The 25,947-nt window shown below is 39.1% G+C and overlaps 1 protein-coding gene across 1 annotated transcript in view; it reads right to left on the bottom strand.

The window, feature by feature from the left end:
* zmat4a (zinc finger, matrin-type 4a) overlaps positions 1–25,947 on the bottom strand; it is a 147,925-nt gene that overhangs the window by 104,710 nt on the left and 17,268 nt on the right. The window contains exon 2 of the mRNA XM_005472923.4: positions 13,109–13,210. Coding sequence (XP_005472980.4) covers positions 13,109–13,210 — 102 coding nt within the window. The remainder of the gene's footprint in view (positions 1–13,108; positions 13,211–25,947) is intronic.

Raw genomic sequence — 25,947 nt, 5'->3', positions numbered from 1 at the left:
TTTATAAGGTGTGCATTAACAATACACTGATAAAATGAGTGGTTATATCTTGAGCACCTTCTTGAGAGTCTGTAAAATAATCTCTGCTCTTTCGGAGTATTTGGTGGAATACTATGTCCATAAAAGTGCATGAGTTCTGGAGCTGTATCATTTCTTTTTGAAACATCTGTGAAAAAGCAAGACAGAGCATCTGGAATAAACAGCAGGAAACATCTTTTAGGATTTGTGCAAGATTCAATTTAAAAAATCGATTTACAGACAACTTTTTAAAATTCTGAATTTGCAGGAAAGAAAATACATTGACTGACTACCCACAACTGATGCATGGCTTCATAAGGAGTCTGTGTACGTGTAATGAGAAATGGTGGAGAACTAATAGAAGTTGGTGGTTATGGGAGCACCTGCTGAGCTTGGAATAGACCTATCCATCAGCACAACCTGCATCAGTATCACTGGGAGAGGTCGAATATATTGGTCCAACACACTCATCTCAAATCATTTCACCTGTCCTCTCGCATTTGTCACTGTAATACCTGCCAACTTATCCACTGCAGGAAAATAAACCTCACTTCAGATAGCTCATACCGACACAAGCAATTGCAATCAGAGCATAAATCACAGCAGGAGTTCAATTTGTTCTCAGGACAGGAAGCAACTTCATTCTTCACTGCTGACAATCTGATGTGAATTAACAGCAGCCACGCCACCTCATTGCTTTGATAACCAATTTGACACCTCAGATGATTACTAGATGGATTCATTTGGATTTCTTTTTTTTAATGCTTGCACACTGAAAGCTGATTGTGGTTTTCGTAAATGACTAAAACTTGCTTGGCAGCAAGCCAAAGACTGGTTTGCAGAGATCAGTAGACAATACTGGGAACAAACCCCAAGACTGCCGAGAGAACACTGTCAACACTGTCAAAGTAGGCCATGCAGTCAATTCTCAAGCCCCACTAAAAACGCAGTATCGACCACAAACAAAACCCTGTGAGATCAAAGAGAACAAGCTTGTCGGCTTAATGGACCATCCAGTATAAAAGCTGAAGCCTGTTGAAAATGCCATGAAAGCTTCAGTTATGTTTTAATGTCTTTTTGGGGGAAAAAAGGGGTGTTTCAAGGAAACATTGCACTGTTAGACGGTACAATGTGCAAGCCCAGCATCTCCCCTTAAGCCTGAGGACTCTTCACTCCACTGATTCTATTTTTGACAGCTCCTAATATTATATCTCATTCACATTCCCCTGAGCTTACAAAGCTTTTGTTCCTCTTTCCAAGAATTTCAAGACAATTTTTCCCAAAAGCTGGACTTGAACTTGCATATGAGGGCTGCAGTGAAAGTGTTGCCTTTTTTATTGTTGTAGTCGTTTTTACTCACTAAATGACTAATCCATAACAAAAACTTCCATAAGAACTCAATTGAAGCGCAGAGAGGTAATAATGCACCACTGCTGCAAAGCAAGAAGAACTACAGGTCTCATTATCGTCTTGTAAACCTCTCCTTTCACTCTCGCTGCTATCCTTCTGTCACAAGTCACCCCTGACACTCTCCACCCACTCAACCTTGCCTTCACTCTCTTCATCACCTCTCGTGTACGTTGTATGTTGTTCTGAATGGTAAACTTCAGGTATTACAATTTAGCTACCTTGCATTTCCACTGTTAAACCAGCCCTGCTATCATTCACATACATATTTGGTCTTGCTTTTAGTCAGGGCTGGATCACGTGACACTGAAGCCTCCCTTAGTTATGCTGCAATAGGTCTAGGCTGCTGAGGGCTGCTGAGGGCATCCCATGATTCTTCACTCACCTATTTTAACTCTCTATGTTTATACACCACTCTGGATTTAATCATTAACTAATTTTATTTTTTGGCTCTACTCCACAATGTGTCTTTTGTCCTGCCCCTCCCTGAGCCTGGTTCTGTCAGAGGTTTCTTCCTGTTAAAAGGGAGTTTTTCTTTCCCACTGTTGCCAAGTCCCTGCTCATAGGTGGTCTTCTCACTCTTGGGGTTCAGTTTCCATTATTATAGGGTCCTTACCTTAAAATATAATGCGCCTTGAGACAAATGCTGTGATTTGGCGCTGTATTCTGTAAATGAATTTGAATTGAATTGTATTGCTTTCACTAACTCGCCTTGAGGCGACTTTTGTTGTGATTTGGCGCTATATAAATAAAATTGAATTGAATTGAATTTCTTTGCTTTTTTCTCCAAAGAATGCCTCCACCTCTCTAGGTTCTCTTCCTTCTATTCACTACTCTCACTACAGATTACAATGTCATCTGCAAACATTATAGGCCTGACCTCATCAGTCAGTCGGTCGATCACTATTGCAAACAAGAAGGGGTTAAGAGCTGATACCTGATGTAATCCAATCCCACCTTGAATCTGTTGCTCCTACTGCACACCTCGCCACTGTCTTGCTGTCTTCATACTTATCCTGGACCACATTCACATACTTCTCTGCCACTCCTGATCATGTGATAGAGTACCAAAGTTCCTCTCCTGGCACTCTATCACATGGTTTCTCTCTAGGTTTCTCTCTCTCATGGTTTTCAGTTGTTGAATCTAAATTGCCCATGGGTGTGAATGGTTGTCTGGCTCTTTGTGTTAGCCCTACTGGTGGCCTGTCCAGCATGTACTCTGTCTCTCGCCCTGTGGTAGCTGGGATAGGCCCCAACCCCCTCCCGTGATCCTGATAAGTGAAAGAGACTGGATTGACTGGAAGTCCCTGTCAAGACTCCATAATTGCTATTAACTATAATCATGATTGTAATTTTCTCTCTTTATGCTAATGGTTCTCAGCATCCTCTGTATTGGTACACTGCAGCAGTGTCACAGCAGCCGTAGAGCACAAAACTTTCATGGCACACAACAAACGAATTGTACCAAACCACCAAAGGCAAGATGCAATGTTGAAAATTGGACTTGTTGTTTTGAATTTGTGCCTCACAGAGCCAGAAGCACATGTGTGTGTGTATGTTGGGGGGGGGTTGAAAACCTTGCCTGGGATTATGAGCTGAGTCACAGCGAAACTGTGAAGGAATTCAATCTATTTGCAAGTGGAATATGCATCTCGCACTCTTTTAATTTGACGCACATCATGGACTAAACGCCTCCCTGTCAGGAAGATTCTAGGCTGTTCAGAACTCGTTTAATCATCTTTCAAGAGCCAAAAGGACTGTTTCACCTACCTCTCTCTGTCTGCCTCTCTCTTCCTCTCTCTGCTTTAAGGACGGGCTAACAACTGATCTCGCAGGACTCTTTCTATTAATAACCACTCCTTCACTCCTCTGTTTCCCAGTGAGACAGCCTCATAATTAAACTGTGTAAACGCCGCTGCATTAGTGTTTTTTGCTTACCAGGGAAGCTTTGGGCCACTTTTCATTGTGCCAACATGTTTGGAAGCGTTTTTAATCTTCTTCTTGTTTGTGTTGTTATCGCATGGCACGGAGAGACAGACTCCTGAGGAGCTTACAATTGTCTTTTACTCTTTAATTTAATAACAAAGACTGATAATGAAGCAAAGTCGCTTTACTGTTGATTATGTTTTCCAGTGATCACACTTCAGGTTGAGTGGAACAGCACTTTTCAGTCTCATTTCTCTACTGTAGATTAGTTTCTGCCAGCACTAGAAATGGCTAATATTTCCATGCCATTAACTCCAAAGCCTGTGAAAATGACAGGAGATGACAGATGGGGGCCGTTTGGACATCAGTCTTCCAGATGCAGACAAGAGCATCTATAAACTCTCTGACGCACCTGCTGCAAGTATTAGCAGACCTCGACACTCGGCTAATGATGCATGGGAGGTAATTACAAAGGGATCACGGAAATTAGTTTCTTTCTTTATCAGACAAACACATGGGCCAGGGCCAGGGCTGCATGGAAACTGCTAGTGTATGAGGCACCAGGAATTCATGAGTGAAAGGCAATTCTATGTGGCCCCATTGACTGCATCAAAAACTGTTCATGGACTACCAAAGATAAAAACCTTGGTGGTAGTTACTGCTACCATACGTGTCTCCAAGAATGCATATTGTCACTCATGATAGCAGCTGATAGAGATCCTTCCTTTGTGCCTCTTTGGAGTCATAGAAACAACTAGTACTCACACTGAGCTACAGTGATTTACTAATCCTCTCCCTCAAAAAATCAATACTTGTAGAGGTCAAACTGAGCTGCATGGAAAATGCAGATTAGCTCGTCAATAGCTGACACACTCTCCTACACACTCACATGCTACAGTTTAGTAATGAGCCTGTGTCAGTGAAAGGAGTAACTGCTCAGGATTTATAAAATGTTGATTTCACGCTTTCTTAGGTCGTCTTGGGAGAAATGTTTTAAAAAAAAGTGAGAAAAGCTGAATTTCAAATGTGATGCACATGGTCAGCAACAATATCTCTGGTAACTTTAAATGATGCTCAGCTAGCCCAATGTGTGTCAAAGAAATATCCGCCACACCATTACATCACCACCAGTCTAAACTGTAGATACAAGGCAGGATGGATCCATGCTTTTATGTTGTTCATGCCAAATTCTGGCCCTACCATCTGGACATCACAGACAGTGTCTGCATGCCTGAGCTGCTGCCATAAGATTGACTGATTAGATATATCTGTGTTAACATGCAACTGAACAGGTATATTTAGCTCACACCATGAAAATCAAAAAAGATATGCAAGCGTTGGAAAATGAGGACATCCCAGGATGAGACAGCAATGCCGGCACCCCTGAGGGCACATGATATCGTCTGAGCCAGTCGCAGTTATTAGGCCCTGTGGTCTTCTCTAGACATCTAAAGCTTCAGACATATTCAGCAGCCTGATTGGAGTGCTGAATGTGCGAATACAGCAGACACAACACTAAGCTTATGAATGAGACAGTGACTTACATGCAGTGGAGAGAATGAGAGAGGAGCAGTGTAGTGCAATGTTGGATTAAAGTAAAATCATATTAAAATATGATTTAGCCCTGTTTGTGTTCCTATCTTGGTAAAATCTTTTCCAAACTGTCAACATGAAAATACAGGTAACAATAAGACACCAACCAGTCTATTTTATGGACTCCTTAACAACTCCTTGATAACTTAGATCATAAAATCAGAAAATATAATAAACTATCTGCTCTAAATCCAGTAAAACAGTAACAAAAACTAAAGCATCACAAAACAGTCTTTCCACCATGGGATAAACTGGGATTTGGCACGTGGCAGAACCCTAAGACCCAACAGAGAAAAATAAATAGCATGAAAATATCCATCCATCAGTTTTTTTCTGCTTAACTGGGGCCAGGCTGCAAGGGCAGCAGGCTAACTGACTAGCCCAAACCTCCCTCTCCCCAGCCACCTCCTCCAGTTCTCAGGCCAGCTGAAAGTCATAATCTCTCCAGCATGTTCTGGGCCCATGTTCTCCTGATAGATTGCACGGAACACTTCACCCAGGCGTCCAGGAAACATCCTAGTCAGATCCTAACTGACTCTTTTCTTCTGTGGGCTCACAACCTACAAGAGGTGCTGTAGAGGCCAGGAGCATGACATGAGCGTGACATAAGCAGCTACAGCTGTGGTGGGCAGCATGTTTGACAGAAATAGAGAAAATCTTTGTGTCGGGTGGTAGTCAAGGGCAGAGGCCCTGGCGGTGCAGTTCATGTTGGGACACTATTGGGACACTGCGTGAAAATAACTTTGATAAACTGATTTATACCGTGAGCTCCAGTGGACTGTACTTTTTTTGTATACAAGCTAGATGTTCAACTAATTTTACGCTGTAGATCTTAAGTTTACTGCTCTTTGTCAAATTTAGCCAACTACATTTTGCAGTATGTTATCTCATGGATCTGTTATCAGGACAGGCAAGTCAATCAGTGATTTACCAGTCAAATCAATAAAATAAACTTAATTAGCATGAAACCAACATGAAAGCTATCTCTGTCTCAGAACAATGTTCTGTACTATAAATGATGTTTTATTGTCTGTGCACACTGTGACGGTCCTCTTGTGACCAAATTTGGCATTATCTACACAAGCTAGCATGAATAGCAATCACTGCATGTATCCGAAACAGATTCTTTTTTGTTGTAGTTTGAGTTCACACGTTATGAATACTCCTGTATTGGTAGATGTTTTTCCTCTTTGTTGTATATTTTAAATTTATATTTTTATATTATATTTTAATTTTAAATCTTTAGTATCAGATCAAATAAACAGTAAAATATTCAGAACATCATGAAAGACACTTCTCACCCCGGCCATTTCCTGCTAAAACTGCTGCCCTCAGGCAGACGGTACAGGACAATCAAAGCAAGAACAAACAGATTTAAACACAGCTTCTACCCAACAGCAATATCGTATTTGAACATCAGCATTACCAACTCTACCCTGTACCATGCTGTGGAATAACTTGCAACTAATTGAGGCATATGTATTGGAACGAATGTAAATGTTCTGTTGTTTTATTGTTTTATTTTAAGGTTTTCAGCACCGATCGAAGAAATTTTTTTAAATTTCGTTGTTCAAGCGACAATGACAATAAAGATATTCAATTCAATTCGAAAAGAACACAAAAGTAGCAAAAAAAACCCCAAACGCTATTATATATTAAACACTTGTTCAGCCAAAGAGGACTTCCGAAAAACAAAGATGTCCATGCAGAGTGGAGCGAGATGCAAGAAAGACATTCAGCACGGGAAAGAAAGGCAGTACAGAGTCATAAATGGTATGTTTTAGTCTGGTCTCTTGTCAGCACAGTAAACAGCTGCTCATTAAGATGTTCTAGGGTCGTGGTAGGGGGATGGGTGGTGGGAATAACTGGTTTATTGGCTCTGTTTGCCCCCTACACCACTATACTAGCTCAATGGACTATTTTACCATCATGGTTTCTTTTCAACCTTAAGTTTTAATAAATGTAACCAGATCTAACCTAAAACACACATGCATTATATTTAATTATGTACTGTAGTATTACACTGTATATTAGCTGAGCTCCTAAACCCTTCTCCTCTTCTTTACAAGCCAAGTGAGTCATTTGCTGTATAAAGCATAAAGCATAGCATAAAATGTTGAAAGGCAAACTCATTTTGTAATGTCTCCGAGATAATAGAAACCTATTAGTGAGGACATGAAGTGCACAAAGAGCACAGCAGTGAACAGAACAACACAAGCAGCCAATAGTGAGCTACTCGAACTTTAAGAGTGTCCCCAATGCAGTTGAATTCTGCTCTTGTTCGATCATGTTATGTACTGAGAGGAGAATCACAATGCAGTGGAGTGAAAATGCAAAATGTGAGCTTGATACAGCTTCCACAGAAAAAGTCATACATGCTGCAGCCGCTGGATTAGTGTGGTGGCATTTTGAAAATGACTCTGCAGTGCTGACAAATAGCATTTGACAGGCATTGTCCCTGGATGTGGGGAATGAGATTATTCAGCTTGAAGTGGCTGAAATACACATTGCCTTAGATGTATGAAACTGTGCAAAAGGTAGTCTGCTGTGGCATGTTTAGCTCATGCTGCTGAAATATACAATTTTATATCCGGTGGTTTTCCAGGACTTCTCTATGACTGGAAAGCTCGAATCCTTGAAACCAGATTTTCCTGGATAGATGAAAGCTCCAAATTTGATTTGTATCTAAAGCTTAAATAAAAAATTACATAACAATGGATCTCGTGTTCATTTCTCTCCTACTCATAAACCTACAGAGAATTATTTCAAAACTGTGAATCTTAATAAGATTAACCTCAATTCCATACTACAAGCTATTTTAGGGTATAATGATCTGATAAACCCTGCAATGTACCACACAGCAGACAGACAGAAATAACAGCTAGCTAAAATAGTGAGGCATTTAACTAAGTATTCAAATATTTCCCTCTGTAGATAGTGGAGACCAAGAACCACAGCAGATGCCACCAATGTCAGCTAAGAGGAAACTGAAATTACAATTTCTCTCGAGCTGTCAAAAATTGGACAGAAGAAGACTGGAAAAATGTTGTCTGGTCTAACAACTCTCAATTTCAGGGTCAGAATTTAAAAAAGGATTGATCCATCCCGCCAACACCACCAGCACCAGTTTAGGCTACAGGTGGTGATACAATGGTGTGGGGGGTATCTTCCTTGCACAGATTGGGCCCCTAGTATCAACTGAGCATTGTTGCTGACCGTGTGCATCTCTTTATGACCACATTGAATGTCACAAAGCTCAGACCATCTCAAACTATCTTTTTTCTCTGTACTCAATATAATAATACCTTTAATCAGATCTCAATGTAATATTACCTTGGGGATGTGGTGGACTGGAAGCATTAAGTATTTACATGATGGTATCATGTTAACATACTGTATATATTCTCCTCATGTTAATTAATGTTATGATTAGTTAATTTTTAAATGATGGCCATGTTCTGATAACACAAGTGAACTGAAACAAGGCAGAAATGTGCACCTGTTTCAGTTCAAATTAAGTAATAACTGACCACAACTGTGAGGTTATTATGTAGCAGTCTGATGTCCATAACAGGTCATTTATTTAAGGTATGGCACAATGGAAGCTCTGCATTGCCAAATCTTAAATAACAGACTACATGTTTTGTAACAAATGAACTGGACCCCCTTCACTTTGCTGCTTAGATTTAATTTGTTTAAAGAGAATAGACTGAACTACATTCTGAAAAAAAGAGAAACTGGTGTGGAGGTGGGTTGCAAAGTGACTTGCAGATGAGCGCCAACCGTGGACAGGCTGAAGCAGGTTATATAACACATCAATATGAGATCTGGCAGTTGAATCTGAAGAAAGGTATTAGGTAATCATTCAGCTGATTTGCCAGGACTGCATCTGCTTAATTAAGCCTGTTCATTTAAGCTTATTCTAACACGTCTTCTATTTGAGGATTAAATATATATATATATAGATATATATATATATATCTATATATATATATATTTCCCTAATATTTTCATATTTATCCCATTTTTGCTACATAACTTGTGCCCTGGTGCCCTGGTGTTTTTATAAGTCATTATAATACTAAATGTCTGGTTGCTGTGGTTGTTGTGATGCCATAAAAACAGTGCCTTAGATCGTCGAGGAATAGGCAGCCCCTAAAACATGCCACACTCAAGCAAGTACTAATAAACTGCTGTTGACTCAGTAAGTGAAAGAGACGTTGAACAATCAGACATTTAACGAGCTGTGTTATATTTCTTTGAGAGCAGTTACTCAACGCTGCTAGGAAAATACATTAAAACGTAATAGGCATCTAGTTTAAAAAAGGTTCTCTTGCACTTCTTGCAAGAGTGCAGCTTGTCAAGAGAGGCTGTAGTCCACGCCCAAATCAGAAAACATGCAACAAGACAGATGCATAAATTAACATGCGCCACACTCATGTCTTTGAACTGAGAACCAAAGGCCACTCTGATCCACTCTGCAGGGGAGCTCTTGCTTTGATGTATTTGAAAAGGAGGTTTAAAGATCAATTACATGTCTACTGTCACCCCAAAGACTGATTTAACTTTGGAGTTTAAAAATTCAAAGCAACACTGACTCGATCACAGATCATCATATTTGAGTGAGTTAGATGACCAGTCTGTCAAAAAGGTTTCATCTGAAGGGGGGATACAGAAAAAGTTCTCCATTTGATAAAAAAGCCCCTACTATGGTCCAGGAAGTTTTAACTATTAATTCTTTTTCAGTTAGTTATTTAATTATTTATTCCTGCCCTGAAAGCCATTTACATGTCTATTGCCTCTGATCTCTCTTGTTTTTGCAGAGTCGAACTTGAAGTCTGCACACTCTTCCCAATATACCTTATACAGTTGCAGAGGAAAACCATGACATTTGCCTGAAAGCTCAGCCCACAGTTCCTGACACTGGTGGTGTTGCCAGTACCTATAGTACAATATGCCTTAGGACCTACTTTCACCTCAAAATCCACCTGTAGGGCTTGAGGCCAAGGGAGGAAATCATTATTGCCTGTCTTCCTTGGAGATTCCTTGAGCGGGGTGGGGGTGATGAAATCAGAAGCTTAAGGCCAAAAATGTGAAATGGCATTAACAATAACATATTATCTGTTGCAAAAAGCTTCAAAAATTTTGTGTGCATCCCCCCTCAAAAGGAGTTTTCAATTACAGATACAGAACTGGCCCAGCACTTCACCTGAAGCATAGACGTAAAATCTTCTGGCTTCATTCTTTCTTTGGCAAACGAACTTTTTCATTATTAACAACCATTATTATGATTTATACATATGTTTAGAGCTGGGCGATAGAACGATAACGATATGTATTGCGAAATAACTTTTTCTCGATAGAAAAATGAAGCTATTGCGATAGACCTCATCTCTCTCTCTTCCTGTCTTAAAAAGAAAGAACAGCCAATCCAAATTAAGTAGCGCAGAGCAGAACCAATCACAGCCGCAGCGTCACGTCACGTGACTTGTTGTGTACAGCACAAGTGCCAAGCCGCACATGTGTATTTGTTTGGGAAGCAGCCAGCCGCCGTGCCGGCCAGGTAATGGAGAAAATGAGTTTGCCCACTAGAGAAAAATCTACCGAGAGCTTGGGTGACCAGGTTACTGAAGAGAACACAGATGACGGTTCCAGTCCCGGAGAGATTGTCGAAAGGAAGGGCCAGAGAAGTTCCGTAGACTGAAAGCACTAATTCGTCATCGAAAACAACCAGGAGAATCCCTGCGAAGCAGCAACACTCAATTGAGTCGGCTTTCTCCAGCATCTTACCATATGACAAAAAAGCTAAGAGAAATAGCGACATAACGAATGCCATAGCCTACTGTCTTGCTAAAGACATGCTACCAATAAACACGGTCGAAAATGAAGGATTCAAGTAGCTAACTGAGGTAATAGCTAAGCTATACAACAAGGAGAGATTGAGAATTTCCTTTTAGTTCTCAGTTTATTTGATATTGACAAAAGTTAGTCAATTTTGTCTGTTCTTCTGAAAAAACAAACTAAGATTTATTTTTAGAATTAATATTTTGTTTCTAAGTGGAATTGACAATTTAGTGGTCTGTTTTGTTTGTTCTGTTTTGAAACTTAAACGCTTTAGCGGCTGCCTTTTGTGTAGTTTGCAATATTTGCCTTTATTTATCTGAAACTGAAGTCTCATGTTCTTTAAGTACATCTGCCCTGTTGAACTTATTATGGGAAATAAATATTTAAATCAAAACAAGCTGCTGATTATTTCACATTTAACTTGTGAGCAACGGCACATTTAAATCTTACAAATATAGTTATTTGGCTTATATCGTGATATATATCGTTATCGCCTGAAATGAAAAAAACATATCGTGATATGAAAAAATCTTATATCGCCCAGCTCTACATATGTTCATATTTTAATGAAAGAGGTCATGAGTTTCAGATGCAAGTCAGAAGATTTGAAGATCTACAGTCTGATATACAGCAACTGTAAATCTTCAAACGCAACACTGCAGGAATCATTATGGACAAATCGACAAAAACAAAATGCAAACACTTCACCTTTCAAACGCAAAACTGCCATCTCGATTCAAAAGTTTACTTTGTTGTGGCACTTCCTTTATTTCTTACTGTCGTCAACATGACCCAAACACGTCACCATGCATTAGACCCTAACTGTGCTAAAATAGAATCCAAATACACTCCATCTCCAGGAGGCAACAGGCCAAGTGCTGTATTCTACATTCACCACACAATAACAAAATTAATATTTGATTTGGATTGGTACAGCCACTTTCTGTTTCCTGCAACAGCCTGAAGAACACAATAGTTCTCCTGTTTCCCATAGACAGTTAGGGCTACTTTAAATAGCACTCTGCAGCAGCAGCACAGCGAGCACTATGCCCTGCAGGAAACAGAGTCTGACTTCTTAAGAGTTGCAAAAGAAAAGTTGATTCAAAGTCAAGGAAAGCAAGCTTAGAACGAGGCAAAGTTAGGACAAAGTGACACTGTCAGAAAAATATATTTTAAAAAAAAAAGAAGCATTTAGTTTTCGTTGTTGAGATTTCACCTCAGCAACATGATGCACAACAACAGGAAATCAATAACATGCTTAATTGACTCAAGGTCTCAAACTGTTTTCTTTCAGCCTCTCATAGAATGAAAGTCAGCTAGCCAGCCTTTGCTAATATTGCCTGGACGGTAGTGTTCATATGAGTCCCTTCAACTTTTGTTACTGCAGATGTCCAGCAGCGGCAGGCTAGCAGTCAGACTCACTGGTCTTGAAACTCAGTTTGACAGTGAGTGAGCAGTGGCATCTGCAGAGAGATAGAGGTCCACTACCTGATGATGCTCAGGCAGGAGGAAACCAACTGGCTGCCTTTCTCAATTTGACCTTAGTTGACTGATTGAGGCGTCGCCAGTTTTCCCAATCAGTCAACTCAATCAGCCACCAAAATATCAAAATAATAGGGCTTTACTGAGATTATTCAATAATTGTATTGATAGGATATCATTAATTAGTGGGCTTCCATTTCAGGAACTGTATTAACCATTAGAAACAAAGGGCAATTCAGCTTGTGAACTGTAAGGTTAAAGAAAGGAAAATTTGATTTTTTTTGGATACAATACTTGGCTTTGATTACCAATCTAACACCAGTCCTAAAATTATTTTGCAGTAGGCTACTAATAGTTTTGTTTTTGTTTTTTTGACTGACCACACTGCTAGATTAGCTGTATCACTTTGTAATACTTAAATACAAAATGAGAGATTAGAGACTTATTCCTAACTTTAAAATGTTTTGTAGCATTGTTGTTGTTGTGAGTAATGGCTTTTCTTGTTTACTGCAACTGTGCTGTCAAACTGAATTCAGCAATAATCTCTTGGGGTTAAAATGTTAGGTAGTGTGCATGAATACCCCTTAAAGTATGAGCTGTGGAAAATCTCAAAGTTCAGTTTCTCTTTTGGTTATATCTGTATTTCTAGGTTTGCATTCAACTGAGGCTAAATGAAAGAACAAACAACTGGGTGAACTCAGGTGTATGTCAGTGTGGAGCTGCAGGGCTCAGGTGGATAGATTCTCCAAATGTCTCTGGGGGCAGTGCCTAAACAGCACAAAGCTTGTCATTAGCTCCAATAGAGTAGTATAGTATATCAGGGTCATGTGACTCTCACCTCATAATGGGCGACCCGCTGGGACTCGGAGATGAGCTGAGCGCTGCACACTTTGCAGTAGCTGTCTGTGAAAAGCCCTTGGTCCACCTCTGTTGACTTCATCTGGAGAAAGAGAAAACACATTTACTGACTGGAGTTCAGTTCTTGGCAGGTGTTTTTAAGAACTGCACACATAATGCTGACTGTTGTAGGTTAAAAATGGGGGAAAATCAGGCTTTTATTGAGAAATTGAAAGACAGGCTGAGTCAAAAGAAGTTAGCGAAAATGTTTTTTATTTAAACGGCAAGTCCGAATCACACTGGACCTCTCTGACTAACAGTTCTGACAAAACGACATAATATGTCCACTGTACATTCACACAAACACAGAAAGCTGTCTGATTTCCATTGGTACTATCAAGCAGCCTTGTTTTGTGGGTCTACAGGGAGCTATGACAAACCAACCAAGATGTAATAGAGCAAGTAAACAATAAACTCATTTCATATTTTCAACACAGTTAATCAATATTTTATTAACTTAGTGACAGATGCTGAGCAGCTTTTGCAAGCAATGAGTCAGAAAAACTATACAAAATATCCCACTTAAGACATGAAGCTAAAATGTTATTTGTTAATGAATAAATAACAACAGATCAAAGACGAGCTGTTCCTGGGAATTCATTAAGGTATAAAAGTGAACTCCAGGCTGTGTGTTGGAGGAGAAAAAATGTATTCTTGGTGACATGGCTGCAAAAACCTTTTATTTTCATAGCTGAGCCCTCTCTGCTTTCTATTACTAATTCAGCCTGATTTCCATTAGAAGCTCGCATTTCATATTTGGAAGCAGTCAAGCTTAACTCATCCTCATTTACAAAGGCGCATCTTCATTTGGAGCCATGGGACAGAGGGAACTTGGGAAGAACTTATCGCAAACTTGTTTCAATTTACTACCCCCCTCCCCCCAATAAAAAGTCAAACAACCAGCAAAATACAAAAACTTCTGCTTGTTACAGTTTTGTCTTAATTTGCATGTAACTGATAATTATGAAATCTTCTACTTTTGCTAATAGCTCTGTGCTATTAGCAAAAGTAGGAAAACTGTAACAAGTTTTAAGAAGTCTTAAAAATACAGTTTAAAAACAATTAGGTTGCCTGTTTTATTTAACACACTTAGGCACTAGTGGGTGACAAAGTAATGAAACCATCAACACATGTTTTAGTAAGGTGTGTATGTTGATGTATATATCCTGCAGATTTGGGAGATTGTAACTACTGTTTGGTTTTTTTTCGGCAGAATGAACTAGTAGTGGACAACTGGTCCCATTGGATGCAGTTCCCCATCTGGGCGGTGAAGGTCCTACTCAGGATGCTCACTGTAGTGCAAAATCATAAGTCCTTCAGACTTATGATTTTGGTAGATGGACTGGTTCTTATATAACACTTTTCAACTCTATCTGAGCACTCACAGCACTTTATACAACTTGTGTCATTCACACATTCATGCAAGCATTTTATTCTCTGCTTTTTTCTACATAATGCTTTCTTTCTAACATTCGCACATGATCATACTTCGATGGATTTATCGAAGAGCAGCCAGGGATCGAACCACCAACCTTCCAATTAGTACATGAGCCACCCCAGTAGAGACAATGATGATGATGATATTTAAAGGAATCTACCCTCTCTAGCTGGACCCCATTCATGCTGAGAGGATGAAGGTTCTTTGCTAGTTTTCTGGTAATGTCCACTGTTATGTCTTTGTTGGTCTTACACACATTCAGCTCAAGAGTGTCAAGCAACATTAAGATGCATCAATAACAAAATGGAAGAAGATGCATCTTGGTATTGGTTTTAGATTCAAAATCTCTACTCCAGGAATCATTGTACAGCATATGATCATCAAAGCTTTAATAATCCTCAAACCACTTAGTGGGGACATGGTGAGGATGAGTTTGGTCTTAAAAACTGCACCAGGTGTCCTGTGGTTTGTCAAGCACAAGCAGGAAACACTAATATTCTGACAGACAGCTGGAGAATGCCAAGGGAAAAGGCTCATTAGAGACTTGTCAATCACAAGGGAGGCACACCTTAAATTATACCCTACTTTAACATTTATTTTTTATTAAGGAGATAACATTCTATAAAAAATGAGTGTCACACTGAACTGAAAAATACTCTCAAGCATCCACTGAGAACACAAAAAGAGACTGAGCTCACAAATCAAAAATCAGGTCACTTTATCAAAGTCATCATTAAATTCAAATTAAAGTTTTTTGCAGTCAGATGATTCACCCCTGCTGGCCATAATGTTTCAGACCTAGAAGCTTCCTCGGCCTTTTACATGCAGTCTATGTGGTTTTACAAGTTTCCCATAAGTGTACTCTTTAATATTCACAGAGAGTACAACTTAGCTTGTGGTAATGTATAATTTGTAAGGGTTATTTAAATTTGGGGTTGTATCTTACATTTTCATTAACAGAACGATGAAAAAGCCTACAACTTTTTCCTTGTTATTACTAATTGATAGTTCATCATGCCAGCAAACTGCAAAAGAAGGAGAAAGACAGAAATTTGGTGGTCGTTTTTGGGCAAGGTAGGAGGATGGAAATTTATTTAAAAAATGATTTATACTAATTCTGTTTCTAGACCTGAATCTTTGTGTATTGCCATAATGATTCATGATCAATTTTCTGTGTGGAAAAAAATTCAGCTTACAGCAGTTTCAGCATCAGAGAAACTGTTGGATTCTTTGAATATGAATCACCAGCAACAGAACAGAAGAATAAACTTGCATGTTAATCAAGTGTGCAGTATCTCCACTACCATTCAAATCAGTTCAATTCAATTTTATCTATACAGTGCCAAAAAGTCACAACAACAGTTATCTCAAGGTGCTTTATATTGTAAGGTAGACCCTACAATAATGCATACAGAGAAAAACCCACAATCATATGATCCCCTATGAGCAAGCACTTTGGTGACAGTGGGAAGGAAAAACCCCCTTGTAACAGGAAGAAACGTCCGGCAGAACCAGGCTAAGCGATCAGCCTTCTGCCATGATCCGTGGTTGAGAGATAAGGGAGAATTCGATCTGTCAACGTCTCATTCACCTAGCGGTGCTGAAAGAGTTAAATTACGTTCTCTACTGGGAGCTCTGTTTAGTTTTAGCAGTTATCTCAGTCTCCCAGAGTAGCATTTCTAATTTTGATTGAAACTGTCAGACAAAACGGCAGCCTCGAGCAAGCCAGGATATTAGTTTACAGAGGCTGTTAAAATTATATGTCTAACGTTAAAATGTTTGTGACACAATAATTTCATCCTAATGGTACTGACATATTCATAGGGTTAATTTTTGAGACAAAATATCAGAGGTAGTCATGATTTTGCAAATATTCCACCTTGGAGTGCAGTTTGCACAAATTGTTTTAAAAATGCACTCACCCTACAAACATTACTGAGAGTCAAGATCTGCACAAATTGACAGAAACACTGAAGCAGCTCCACATTTTATTCTTATTGTCATGTATGTCCTATTTGTCAGGTGACAGAAGAACCAACACAAAGCTCAGAGAGCAATGGTGATACAAGATCACAGGTGAAATTGGATGATGACTTGGTGGTTCATGACTGTATCTGAAGCACATGTGTGACTGCATGTATTTGGAATGTCTCACTGTTATTTATCAGGTGACAGAGGCAGCTCTGCCATGTTGTAGCTCGGACAGAGGTGAAGAGGCGAGGTCACAGGTGACTGACTGATGATTTGGTGCTATAGATTAACGAGAGGTGAAGGCATGTGTTTGGCTCCTTCACATAGTGGACATTGAGTTGTTGTGTGGGGCACCAGTAGTCCATGTCTGTTGCTGTAACAGTAGTTCATGCTTAGAATAAAAAATCCCAGCTCACTGATTTCATCGGGGCAATAATGTGCCTAAAATGTTGCATAATTTTGCTGAGAGATCTTTTACTTTGTGGTAATCTTAGATGAGCAGTTTTATGGACAAAAACCACCAGGTCATTCAGTGATCCCTTAGTGCTAATGTATAAGAGATGTTGGTGTACTATAACTGAAGTAATGTTGTTAAGTCCTTAAAGTCATATTCTTTTATTGTCATGACTCTATTTGAAGCTATTTTTATTTTTGTATGATACTGATTTATATGGAATATGGCTGAAGTAAACTAAAGTCTAAAATACTGAGTCATTTTTATAATAGTAATTTAACATTATATAATTCACATATAACACTATGAATTGTAATTTAAAATGGTTTCAAAGCATGTAGAATAGCATATGTAGGCAAGTATATTTCTCCTTTTGTTTTTATGAAGAAGCAAAGACAAAAAGGGGGAAAAAAAAAACAGGGCAGGGTCCGGTGGTTGAATCATCCGTCCCCACCAATGCCACAACCAAATCTACGCCCTTGAAGTAACGGCTTAACTACTGCTAGCTTGAAGGCCTGTGGTACATAGCCGTTTATTATAGATCAGTTGATCATATTGAAGATTGAAGCATTAATAGGACTTCTTTGAGCAGTCTTGTAGGAATGGTTTCTAAATGAGTTTGATGTCACCATTTTGTGCTTGTTTTTGCAGTGCAGCTGTCACATATACACCGTCACAGGCAGTAGGAATAGATAAGCATAGATGCACAAGTATCTAAATCCAGTTTTAAACTTTCTTTTTATTGTTAGCATTTAGAATCACTTTCCCAGGAAATGGCATGCCCTTGACTGGTACTTATAACACAAGGACTCTGTCTCTGGACTGCTGCCCTTCTGCTCTCTGGCAGCAAAGACGATATGGTCAGACTGAGAAAACAAGGGCGAAACATGTCAGGAGTGTAAGTGTCAGCAGATAAACAGCAAGAGAAGAAGAGAAACATAAATAAGTCAGCACTGCCACTCTCTTCCTAAGTCTTGTAATCAGTCGAGAGCAGCGTCACTTCTAGTTCAGATTCTAGAGGACAAACAACATAAATAAGCATCTTTGAGAGCTCTATCAGCCTGTGCCAGTTGGAGCCACTGACTATTTTAGCAAGGGTGCGCAGATGTGCAAAATGAATAATTAATCAGCCTAAATTCTGTTAAGAAGCAGAGGCATCAGAGGTAACTTCTGCAGCAGCCTGGGAATGAAAGCAACTCTTATCTCTGACTTCATTTTCCATAGCTAGAAGGAGGGCTCGGTTCTATTTCTGCCATTGTAAAGTCTGCATGTTCATCTTAGTTTGGACTAAATGGCCATGACCCTACAATGTGGAGTAAACAGACAGAGAAATAAGTATCTCTCTCCACAATGCATAATCCCGTGAGATACGAAAAATCATTCAGCTGGATCTATTGTTAGGATGTGAGCTCTGACCCTAAATTTTGTCTGCATTTAAGGTCAGCAATGGTGGGAATTTACTGTAAAAATCTCAACATTGCCTAATAAATAACACTAAAACAAGGCCTCTTAAAAAGTTCTTTTTTGTTAATGGTTTTGATTTTGGGTAATACTGTACTGACCGATTTCATTAAGAAGCGAGACCCCTTGTAACACCTTGGTTAGGCATTTGTCCTCTTTTGTCCTGTTCTCTGAAACTCTGAAACCAACCTCGTACATCTTCTGTTTGCCATTAGACGAACATTAGATTCATGTACTTTAAATATGTATCTCATTGTGAGTCAGAGGTGTAATTTACAATTTACATAACTAGAATTTAGAATTTGGCTAATTTGCCAAATTGTTCCCTCGAAACTTCATAATGTCCACAAAGTGGCTAGTGAATCACTTAGGGTTAGGTTTAGGTAGCATTTCATGCATGATTCTACTTATGTGTAAGAAGGATTCTGAAAAAGTACAAAACATTGCTTTTCAAGTCCAGTCTCTTACATGTATCCTTACCCTCAACCGGTCAAATGGTTGCCCCTCCCTGAGCCTTAGTTAGTTAGTTTTTCCTTCCCACTGTCGCCAGGTGCTTGCTCATAGGGGGTCATCTGATTGTTGGGGTTTTCTCTGGGGTTTATAAGCACCTTGAGGTGACTATTGTTGTGATTGGGCGCTATATAATTAGATTTAACTGAACTGAATTTTGACCTAACAGATCTTCTGTTATAAGATTTCTAGTTTGGGTCTGTCAGAAAATAGATGGAAGGGATAGCATTAAACCAAACCCTAAGTCTACTTCCAACCCTTCAAAGGTCATCAACTCTGTTTCATACTTGATATTCTCAGTTATAGCCCAAATAGTACACCTATGCTAATAGTTCCAGTCAAAAGCTCGTTAAGCCCTGTCTACATATACAACTATGTGTGAGAACTAATGGTGAGCCATTGGTAGAGAGTTCAAGCTCTTTTGTATAGATAACCTTCTTTTTTTAAAAATATTTTTTGGCCTTTTAACTAGCTTTATTGGATAGTTGCAGCAAAGATTGACAGGCAAGTGGAGGGAAAGACATGCGGCAAAGGGCCACGGGTCAGGCCGGCCGCTTTCAGCCATGCGGCATATGGTCGCCTGCTCATCCAAAAGAGCTAAATGCATTTAGTATTTTGATTCTTAAATAGTGCTTTTCTTCTTTCCCGGAGTACTCAAAGTGCTGTATACAACATGCCACATTCACCCAATCACACCCATTCTCACAAGCACTTTCGCGGTACTTAGTGCTTTCTAACTACATTCACACTCCGATGGATGCATCGGAAAGCAACTTGGGGTTAGCATCTTGCCAAAGGATACTTGACATACAGACTGGAGGAGCCAGGGATTGAACTACCAACCTTCTGATCATTAGGTGACCTGCTCTACCTCCTGAGCTACAGCCACCCCTGTGGTGGATGGGTAAAAATAGAAAAAAATAATTAACTTTTACCTGAGAAGAGAACTTATTCCTGAGTGTGACTATCACACAAAGGCACAAGAGAGAAAGCAGGAAATGTCCTGCTGAGTATTAAGCACAAAGAGCAACAGCTTCTCACCAAATTAACATGTGCCTCTCCTTGGTGTTCAATTCATTAAGCTAATGGATTTTACTGTCAGATACATTGCTGTAATTGCAAGAGGTTGACTCTCTTCTAAATGAGAAAAATATTAATTTTTACCCAGTGTAATTGGATAAGGGGAGGCATCGCACTCGTAAACCAACAGGGGGTCCTTTACACAATTCAATCATCAATATCTGATCAGAGCAGCTGTTCTTAACAACATTACAGCCAAGCTCCCTCAGCACAGCTCCGTGAGCTCATTACGGAAGTTATGTTTCCACTCTGTCCCGTGTTTCTCCTTCACCAGAGAAGTCAGAAGAAACAAACCAGCACACTTCACACCAATGATCAAATTAGCTGGAAGCCAGCTTCTTTTTCGCACCTAGACAATCCTGCTTACCGACCGTCTTTGACTACGATAAAGTGTCAGCACATCAACGGAGGCAAGCTGCGTAGAGCTGGAAAAGTGAGGCTGGGGATAGAAAAAAAGAAAAAAGCCGATGAAACAGAGGGAGAGAAAAAGTTCAGAGATGAAAAGAAGGTTACAGTGGTGAGTGCCCAGCAGATGCTGCTGCTAAAAAGGTCAGTTGTAATTCGTTAGGGAGTGTGTTAAGCTGGGAAGCTGGATGAATGCCCATGCAGATGAGCTGGACTCGTGCTGGCCTTAGTGGCAGGTGACCCTTTGGCTAAGCATAGTTCAGATAATAAATAATGATAACCAGCTAAATGGGCACCGCTGCTGTCACAGCATAAAAATTCCAGCTTTGATCCCAATGTCAGGTAGGAAACATTTTAATACACAATTCTATCGTCTTGTCATTGCCTATCATATGAACAGACATTCTGACTTGACTATCAGAATGTCCCAGGCCTATTCTTTGGACAGGATAGGCCTGTTTTGGTTACACTGTGAATGAAAATAAAAGTGCATGATCAGGAAACACAACACGGAAAGACCTCTGGAGTGTGCACACACCCAGAAAATATCCACTTCTCTGCCAGCTTTTTATTAGATCTTAAATTATTTTTTGTAGGGCACAGTGGTGCTTCAAGACATATGCTATTAAGCATACAAATGAGAATGTCAGTGAGTACGGAACAAATGTTTCTTTTGATCAGACGCTGCCAATAGGTTAAAAAAGAGCTGTCTGAACAGCATGGCATTACTCTGTTACACTTGTATCAGTACTACATTTTATCCTCAGTGGACTTTTCTTTCTTTCTGAATCAATGCCAACATACCAGGAACTGAAGATGAACGTCATGAAAACCTCAAAGTTATCTGAGAATTGATTTTGGGCTAATCTGTTCAAGTAGAAAACTAAAGATGAAAAATTAAGAGGTGCTCACACTTAGAAATGTATATAACAAATGTCTGCGGCAAATTTTATGGCAGTTCTTTTGCGATAATTCACTGAAATCCAAAAATACAGTGGAAATGTGGTCCTAGACAGCCAGTGGATCCATACCTGATACTTTTTTGTTTGCCATCAAACTTGAATATCTATATCACTGACTTTTTTATGACAATCAATTCTTGAAATTAGAAGTCAGGAGATCAGAAAAATGATTAGTTAATCATTCACTGGCATTCATTGTTAGAATGAATTTATCAAATTTCAATAAAAGATTGATTGGAATTTGACAGAAGTGAAAGTAAATGGACAAGTTGAAGGTTTTGAAGGTTTAAGAACATGTAATGTAATTTAATATGTCACACATGTTAAACCAGCCTTCAACACTAGCCCTGCTCAATAATGCATCATCACACTGGAGACTAGCTGATAGCAACAACTGGGGTACGTTGTCTGGTTGTGTGGTTTGGAATAATATCACTAAATCTTAGATTACAGTGAGCAATCATCTCTTAGAACCAAAGCCACATAAATACCAAATTTGTTGTCTCATCCTTAACTAAGTGATTTTAGAATTCGACTGTATTCACATGGGGCGATTCTGCACTTCCCACACACAGGCCTCCTCCAGTGAGGAGCTTTAGTGACTAGCTGGCCCAGATTGTTCCCCCCATCCTTAACAGAGAGATGTAACACACAGCAGAGTGCTTTAAAAAAGAGAGAAGAGGCATTTAAAAAGCTGTAGCTGATATCAGCTTTCAACAGTATTACTGTGTTTCTCGGTGTCCTGCAGACGTACTAAGTCTTGCTACATTTGTGTCATACCAAATACACGAGTGATACACAAAAACAGAGTTCCAACACAAATAGACTTTATTTCAGTCTGCAGTCATCGCATACTAATACTATATACTAAACACTAACGTCACATATGTATTATTTATTTTTTTATTTTTTTGTGACTTTATCAGTCTCTCTAATAGTTGAGTGAATTTTGGCCCTCTTTTCTTTAACATTGCTTCAGTTCATCAAAGTTTGCAACGATTCCTTTATGCAATGCTCTCTCAATATTTTAAAAGAGCATTTTAATCGAGCTGAGGTCTGGACTTAGTAGCTCATTTGTACCATTTGAACTTTCTAAATAGGAAGGAGGGGATTGTTTACCATAAAATCAAGTTTGAGTTGTTCTCAGGTGGATAAAATGATTTACATATAAAAATGCTAAAATGAGTTGCCAGACTTATTTGGGCAGAGATTATTATTCTTGTATACTGTTTATTTATATTTGTGTTGGATTTGTTGATACATATCAGGTTAAGCGTTAACAGCCAAAATGACAGTCAGCAAGTCAAATAACATTTAAAAAAAACAAAAATCATCATCATCATCATCAATGTTGCCTCAACCAGACTGTAAAGCAAACACGCCAAAACTATGGAAACATATTTGGGAAGCAATATGATGATATCACAATATGAAGCCATTAAAAATTAAAGGTACTATAAGTAAAATTTCACCACTAGATTTCAGTACATTACAGATTGATGTCAGTAGAATTCTTATTTCTTACCCCTCCCATTTCAAGTGCATCCCAGCTACAGTGGCCACTCCAGGACAAACAACTTTGGCTGCTACTCATCTGTAGTGAGTACATGCTGTCAGTCTTCTGTTTACTTCAGCTCAGCTATGTTGACAGCTCAGCTCAGCTCAGGTGTTCACGTCTATTTACTTTAGAGGAGACTGTAAAACTTTGTAAAAGGAGTCTGATATGATTCGATGAGTCCGTGTAGCGCACTTCTGTCTGATTACAGCGATACTGAGGTGAGTTGTTGAGAATATCCTAAACTTTTCTTATAAATGCTGTTGTTAATTGCTGCTAGCTGACATTAGTGAAATTTGAAAGTTGATTAAGTTATAATTAATTATTTCTGTTTAATTATTTCTGTTTATGTGAATTTGTTGTTTTAAATACACATTAATTAATATATATTTATTAGTGCAAAATGACTTACACTACCTTTAAGTTTGTATTTGCAAAGGCTCAAATACAACACCAACAAGGCTACAATCCAGGAAACATTCCAGTGAACTGCAGTGATCCTAAAACCTTCTCACAGTCCATTTGGTCATTACTGAATTTTTGGCTTGCAGGTCCAGGAACTCAAAACATTACCTGTCCTTTTATTAACTGCACAAGAAGTGCTGGTCATTACCTCCCAGCTAACTGTATAAAGTTGTCATGGGTCTGTAGCTCTGTCCACTGCTTTAAGGAATATAGTTTGCTTTAAAGTAAGTTCATTATTATTACTTTATTATTATACTATTAGGAATAAACAATAAGGGAAAGATTCTGGATCAGCACCATGACGCAAACTTGTGGCCGTAATATATACAGTACTCTGGAGAAGGTATAAAATGTCACTGCATGTGCATGTGTGTGTGTGTGTGTATGATTCCAAGCGCTGTCACCAATCTTTGTATTTTTTTTTATTATTATCTCATACCACCTCTTTAATCAGCTACCAACTCTCCTATGGATTTTTTTTAAATGTCTACTGTCTCAGATCAATACAGCCCTGCCCTCGAGCACCATCAGGAGCAGCAGCAACCCCTCAACAGAACAGTGTACCCCACGGGCTACATTTGGTTTGTGCTGTCCCCACCTGATGACAGTGATACAGTATGATGTGATTCCATATTAGATTCTTGATGAATGTGGGTTGTTGTTATTCAGCCTGTTTCTACGTGCCCCTTTTTAACTTTGAGCACCCGCCCCTTCAAACATCTCTGCACAGCCCTGGCGTCAACCAACATTACCAAGAGGAAAAGGTAGAATCTTTGTCATGTTTTAGCTTTTATTTCTATTTATAAGCGCACACTTTTTGTCATCTTATATAAAGACTGATTTTAATAGTGTCTGTGCTGGGTTTTTTCAAATGTACAGTAAAAGTAAACTGATGTCAAAGGAAATACAATTTCTTTGATTCAGTAAGTATATGTGACAGTACTCAACATTTACTGTCTTTTTTTCTTTAAATCAGTAATAAACAGACTTGGCTACTGTGAGACTCTTGCTGTAGACACTATCTGTTCCAACATCAATTATGATACGCAGTTATACAGACGCTCCATAAATTCCATGTTTTCCTGAGTTCTTCCTGTCTTGTGCCATATATTTGGCTTCACATCTGGTGAGAGGTCATTTCTGTAATATACTTACATATCTATATTATTGCTAATATATATTGTAATATATCTATATCATGGCTAAAGCACTTCTGGATGGATGCAAACTGCATTTCGTTGCCCTGTACCTGTGACATGTGCAATGACAATAAAGTTGAATTCTATTCTATTTTGCTGTCATGCCCTTTCTGACTTTTCGTTTAGTCTTGTTAGAACCTTTAACTACAACTCCTGCTTCTATAAATTGCTGATTTAGATGCTTTCACTCACTCTTTTTTGACTGGTTATTTGAGATTATTCTTCAAGGCTCCTGAATCGAGGAATTTAGATGCTCCTTTTGTTTTTGAACATTTCTTTTTAAATCTCACAGTCCACCAGTGATTTCTCTTTTACTTGATGTTTCAATTTCCTATGCTGAGGTTCTCAAAGACTTTTTCTGTCTCTGTCTTTACCACTTAGCAGTTTCTCTGTCATGTGCCTCTTTTCCACTTGTTCCTACTCAGCTCAGCTTGACTCGACTCAATTCAGTTTTTAGGGTTTTCCATTAGGTGGTAGTACCTGGTACTGGTAGTACCTGCTCTGAAAACGTGACATCCACAGACTGCATGCCACAAATTGGCCAGTCAGTGGTGTCACTTGATGAGTCATGTGAGTGATTCTTTCATAACGGAAAAAGGACAGAAACTGAGTAGAGTCAAGAAACTAGTTGAAAAGAGGCTATATATTCTCTGATCTCCATGTTGCCCTCTGGCTTCAATTATTACCTCAGCAGATGTAAAGGCATCCTTAAATGAAGCATGGACCACATGGCCCTGTTATGTGTAAACAATACATCTAAAAGGAGACACCCGGGGGACATGTTGCACCTTTTCAGTTGATAATTTACTTTTGCATGCCAGGGAACACACAAGGCATGTGTCAGGCACTCTGCTCTTCCACCCATGGTACAGCCTCAGATCATACAGGCAGCTTTTAGGACTGGAAGAGTTAGTCTGCACAAACTCTGATATCTTGAAAATTGAAAGAAAAACAAAAAGATCCGCTGCTATTTTTAGGTATGCAGTGTGATGAGCAGTGTCTGGGGAACCGTAAGCATTGTTTTGAGCTGCCACGATCAGATCCAGTTGCTGTACTGGAGTTACAAAAGCAAAGTTCCTGGAAAAAAAAGTCACATTTTATAATAATACAATGTAAAAAGCAGTTATTATGATTTAACGTCATTTAAGTCCTCATAAAGCAGATCACTTCACATGTCCTTATCATGATCTTTATATGCCTCCAGTGCTAACATTCCCATTTTTTTGTTGTTTCCTCTACTCTCACTCTCACTCTCCCTTTCTTCCTCTTTCTCCCTCTTG

Source organism: Oreochromis niloticus, linkage group LG12 (genome assembly GCF_001858045.2).
Source record: "Oreochromis niloticus isolate F11D_XX linkage group LG12, O_niloticus_UMD_NMBU, whole genome shotgun sequence".
NCBI classification, from domain to species: Eukaryota; Metazoa; Chordata; class Actinopteri; order Cichliformes; family Cichlidae; genus Oreochromis; species Oreochromis niloticus.
Note: the sequence above shows the minus strand (reverse complement) of the source record. Positions and strands in the feature narration are given on the sequence as shown.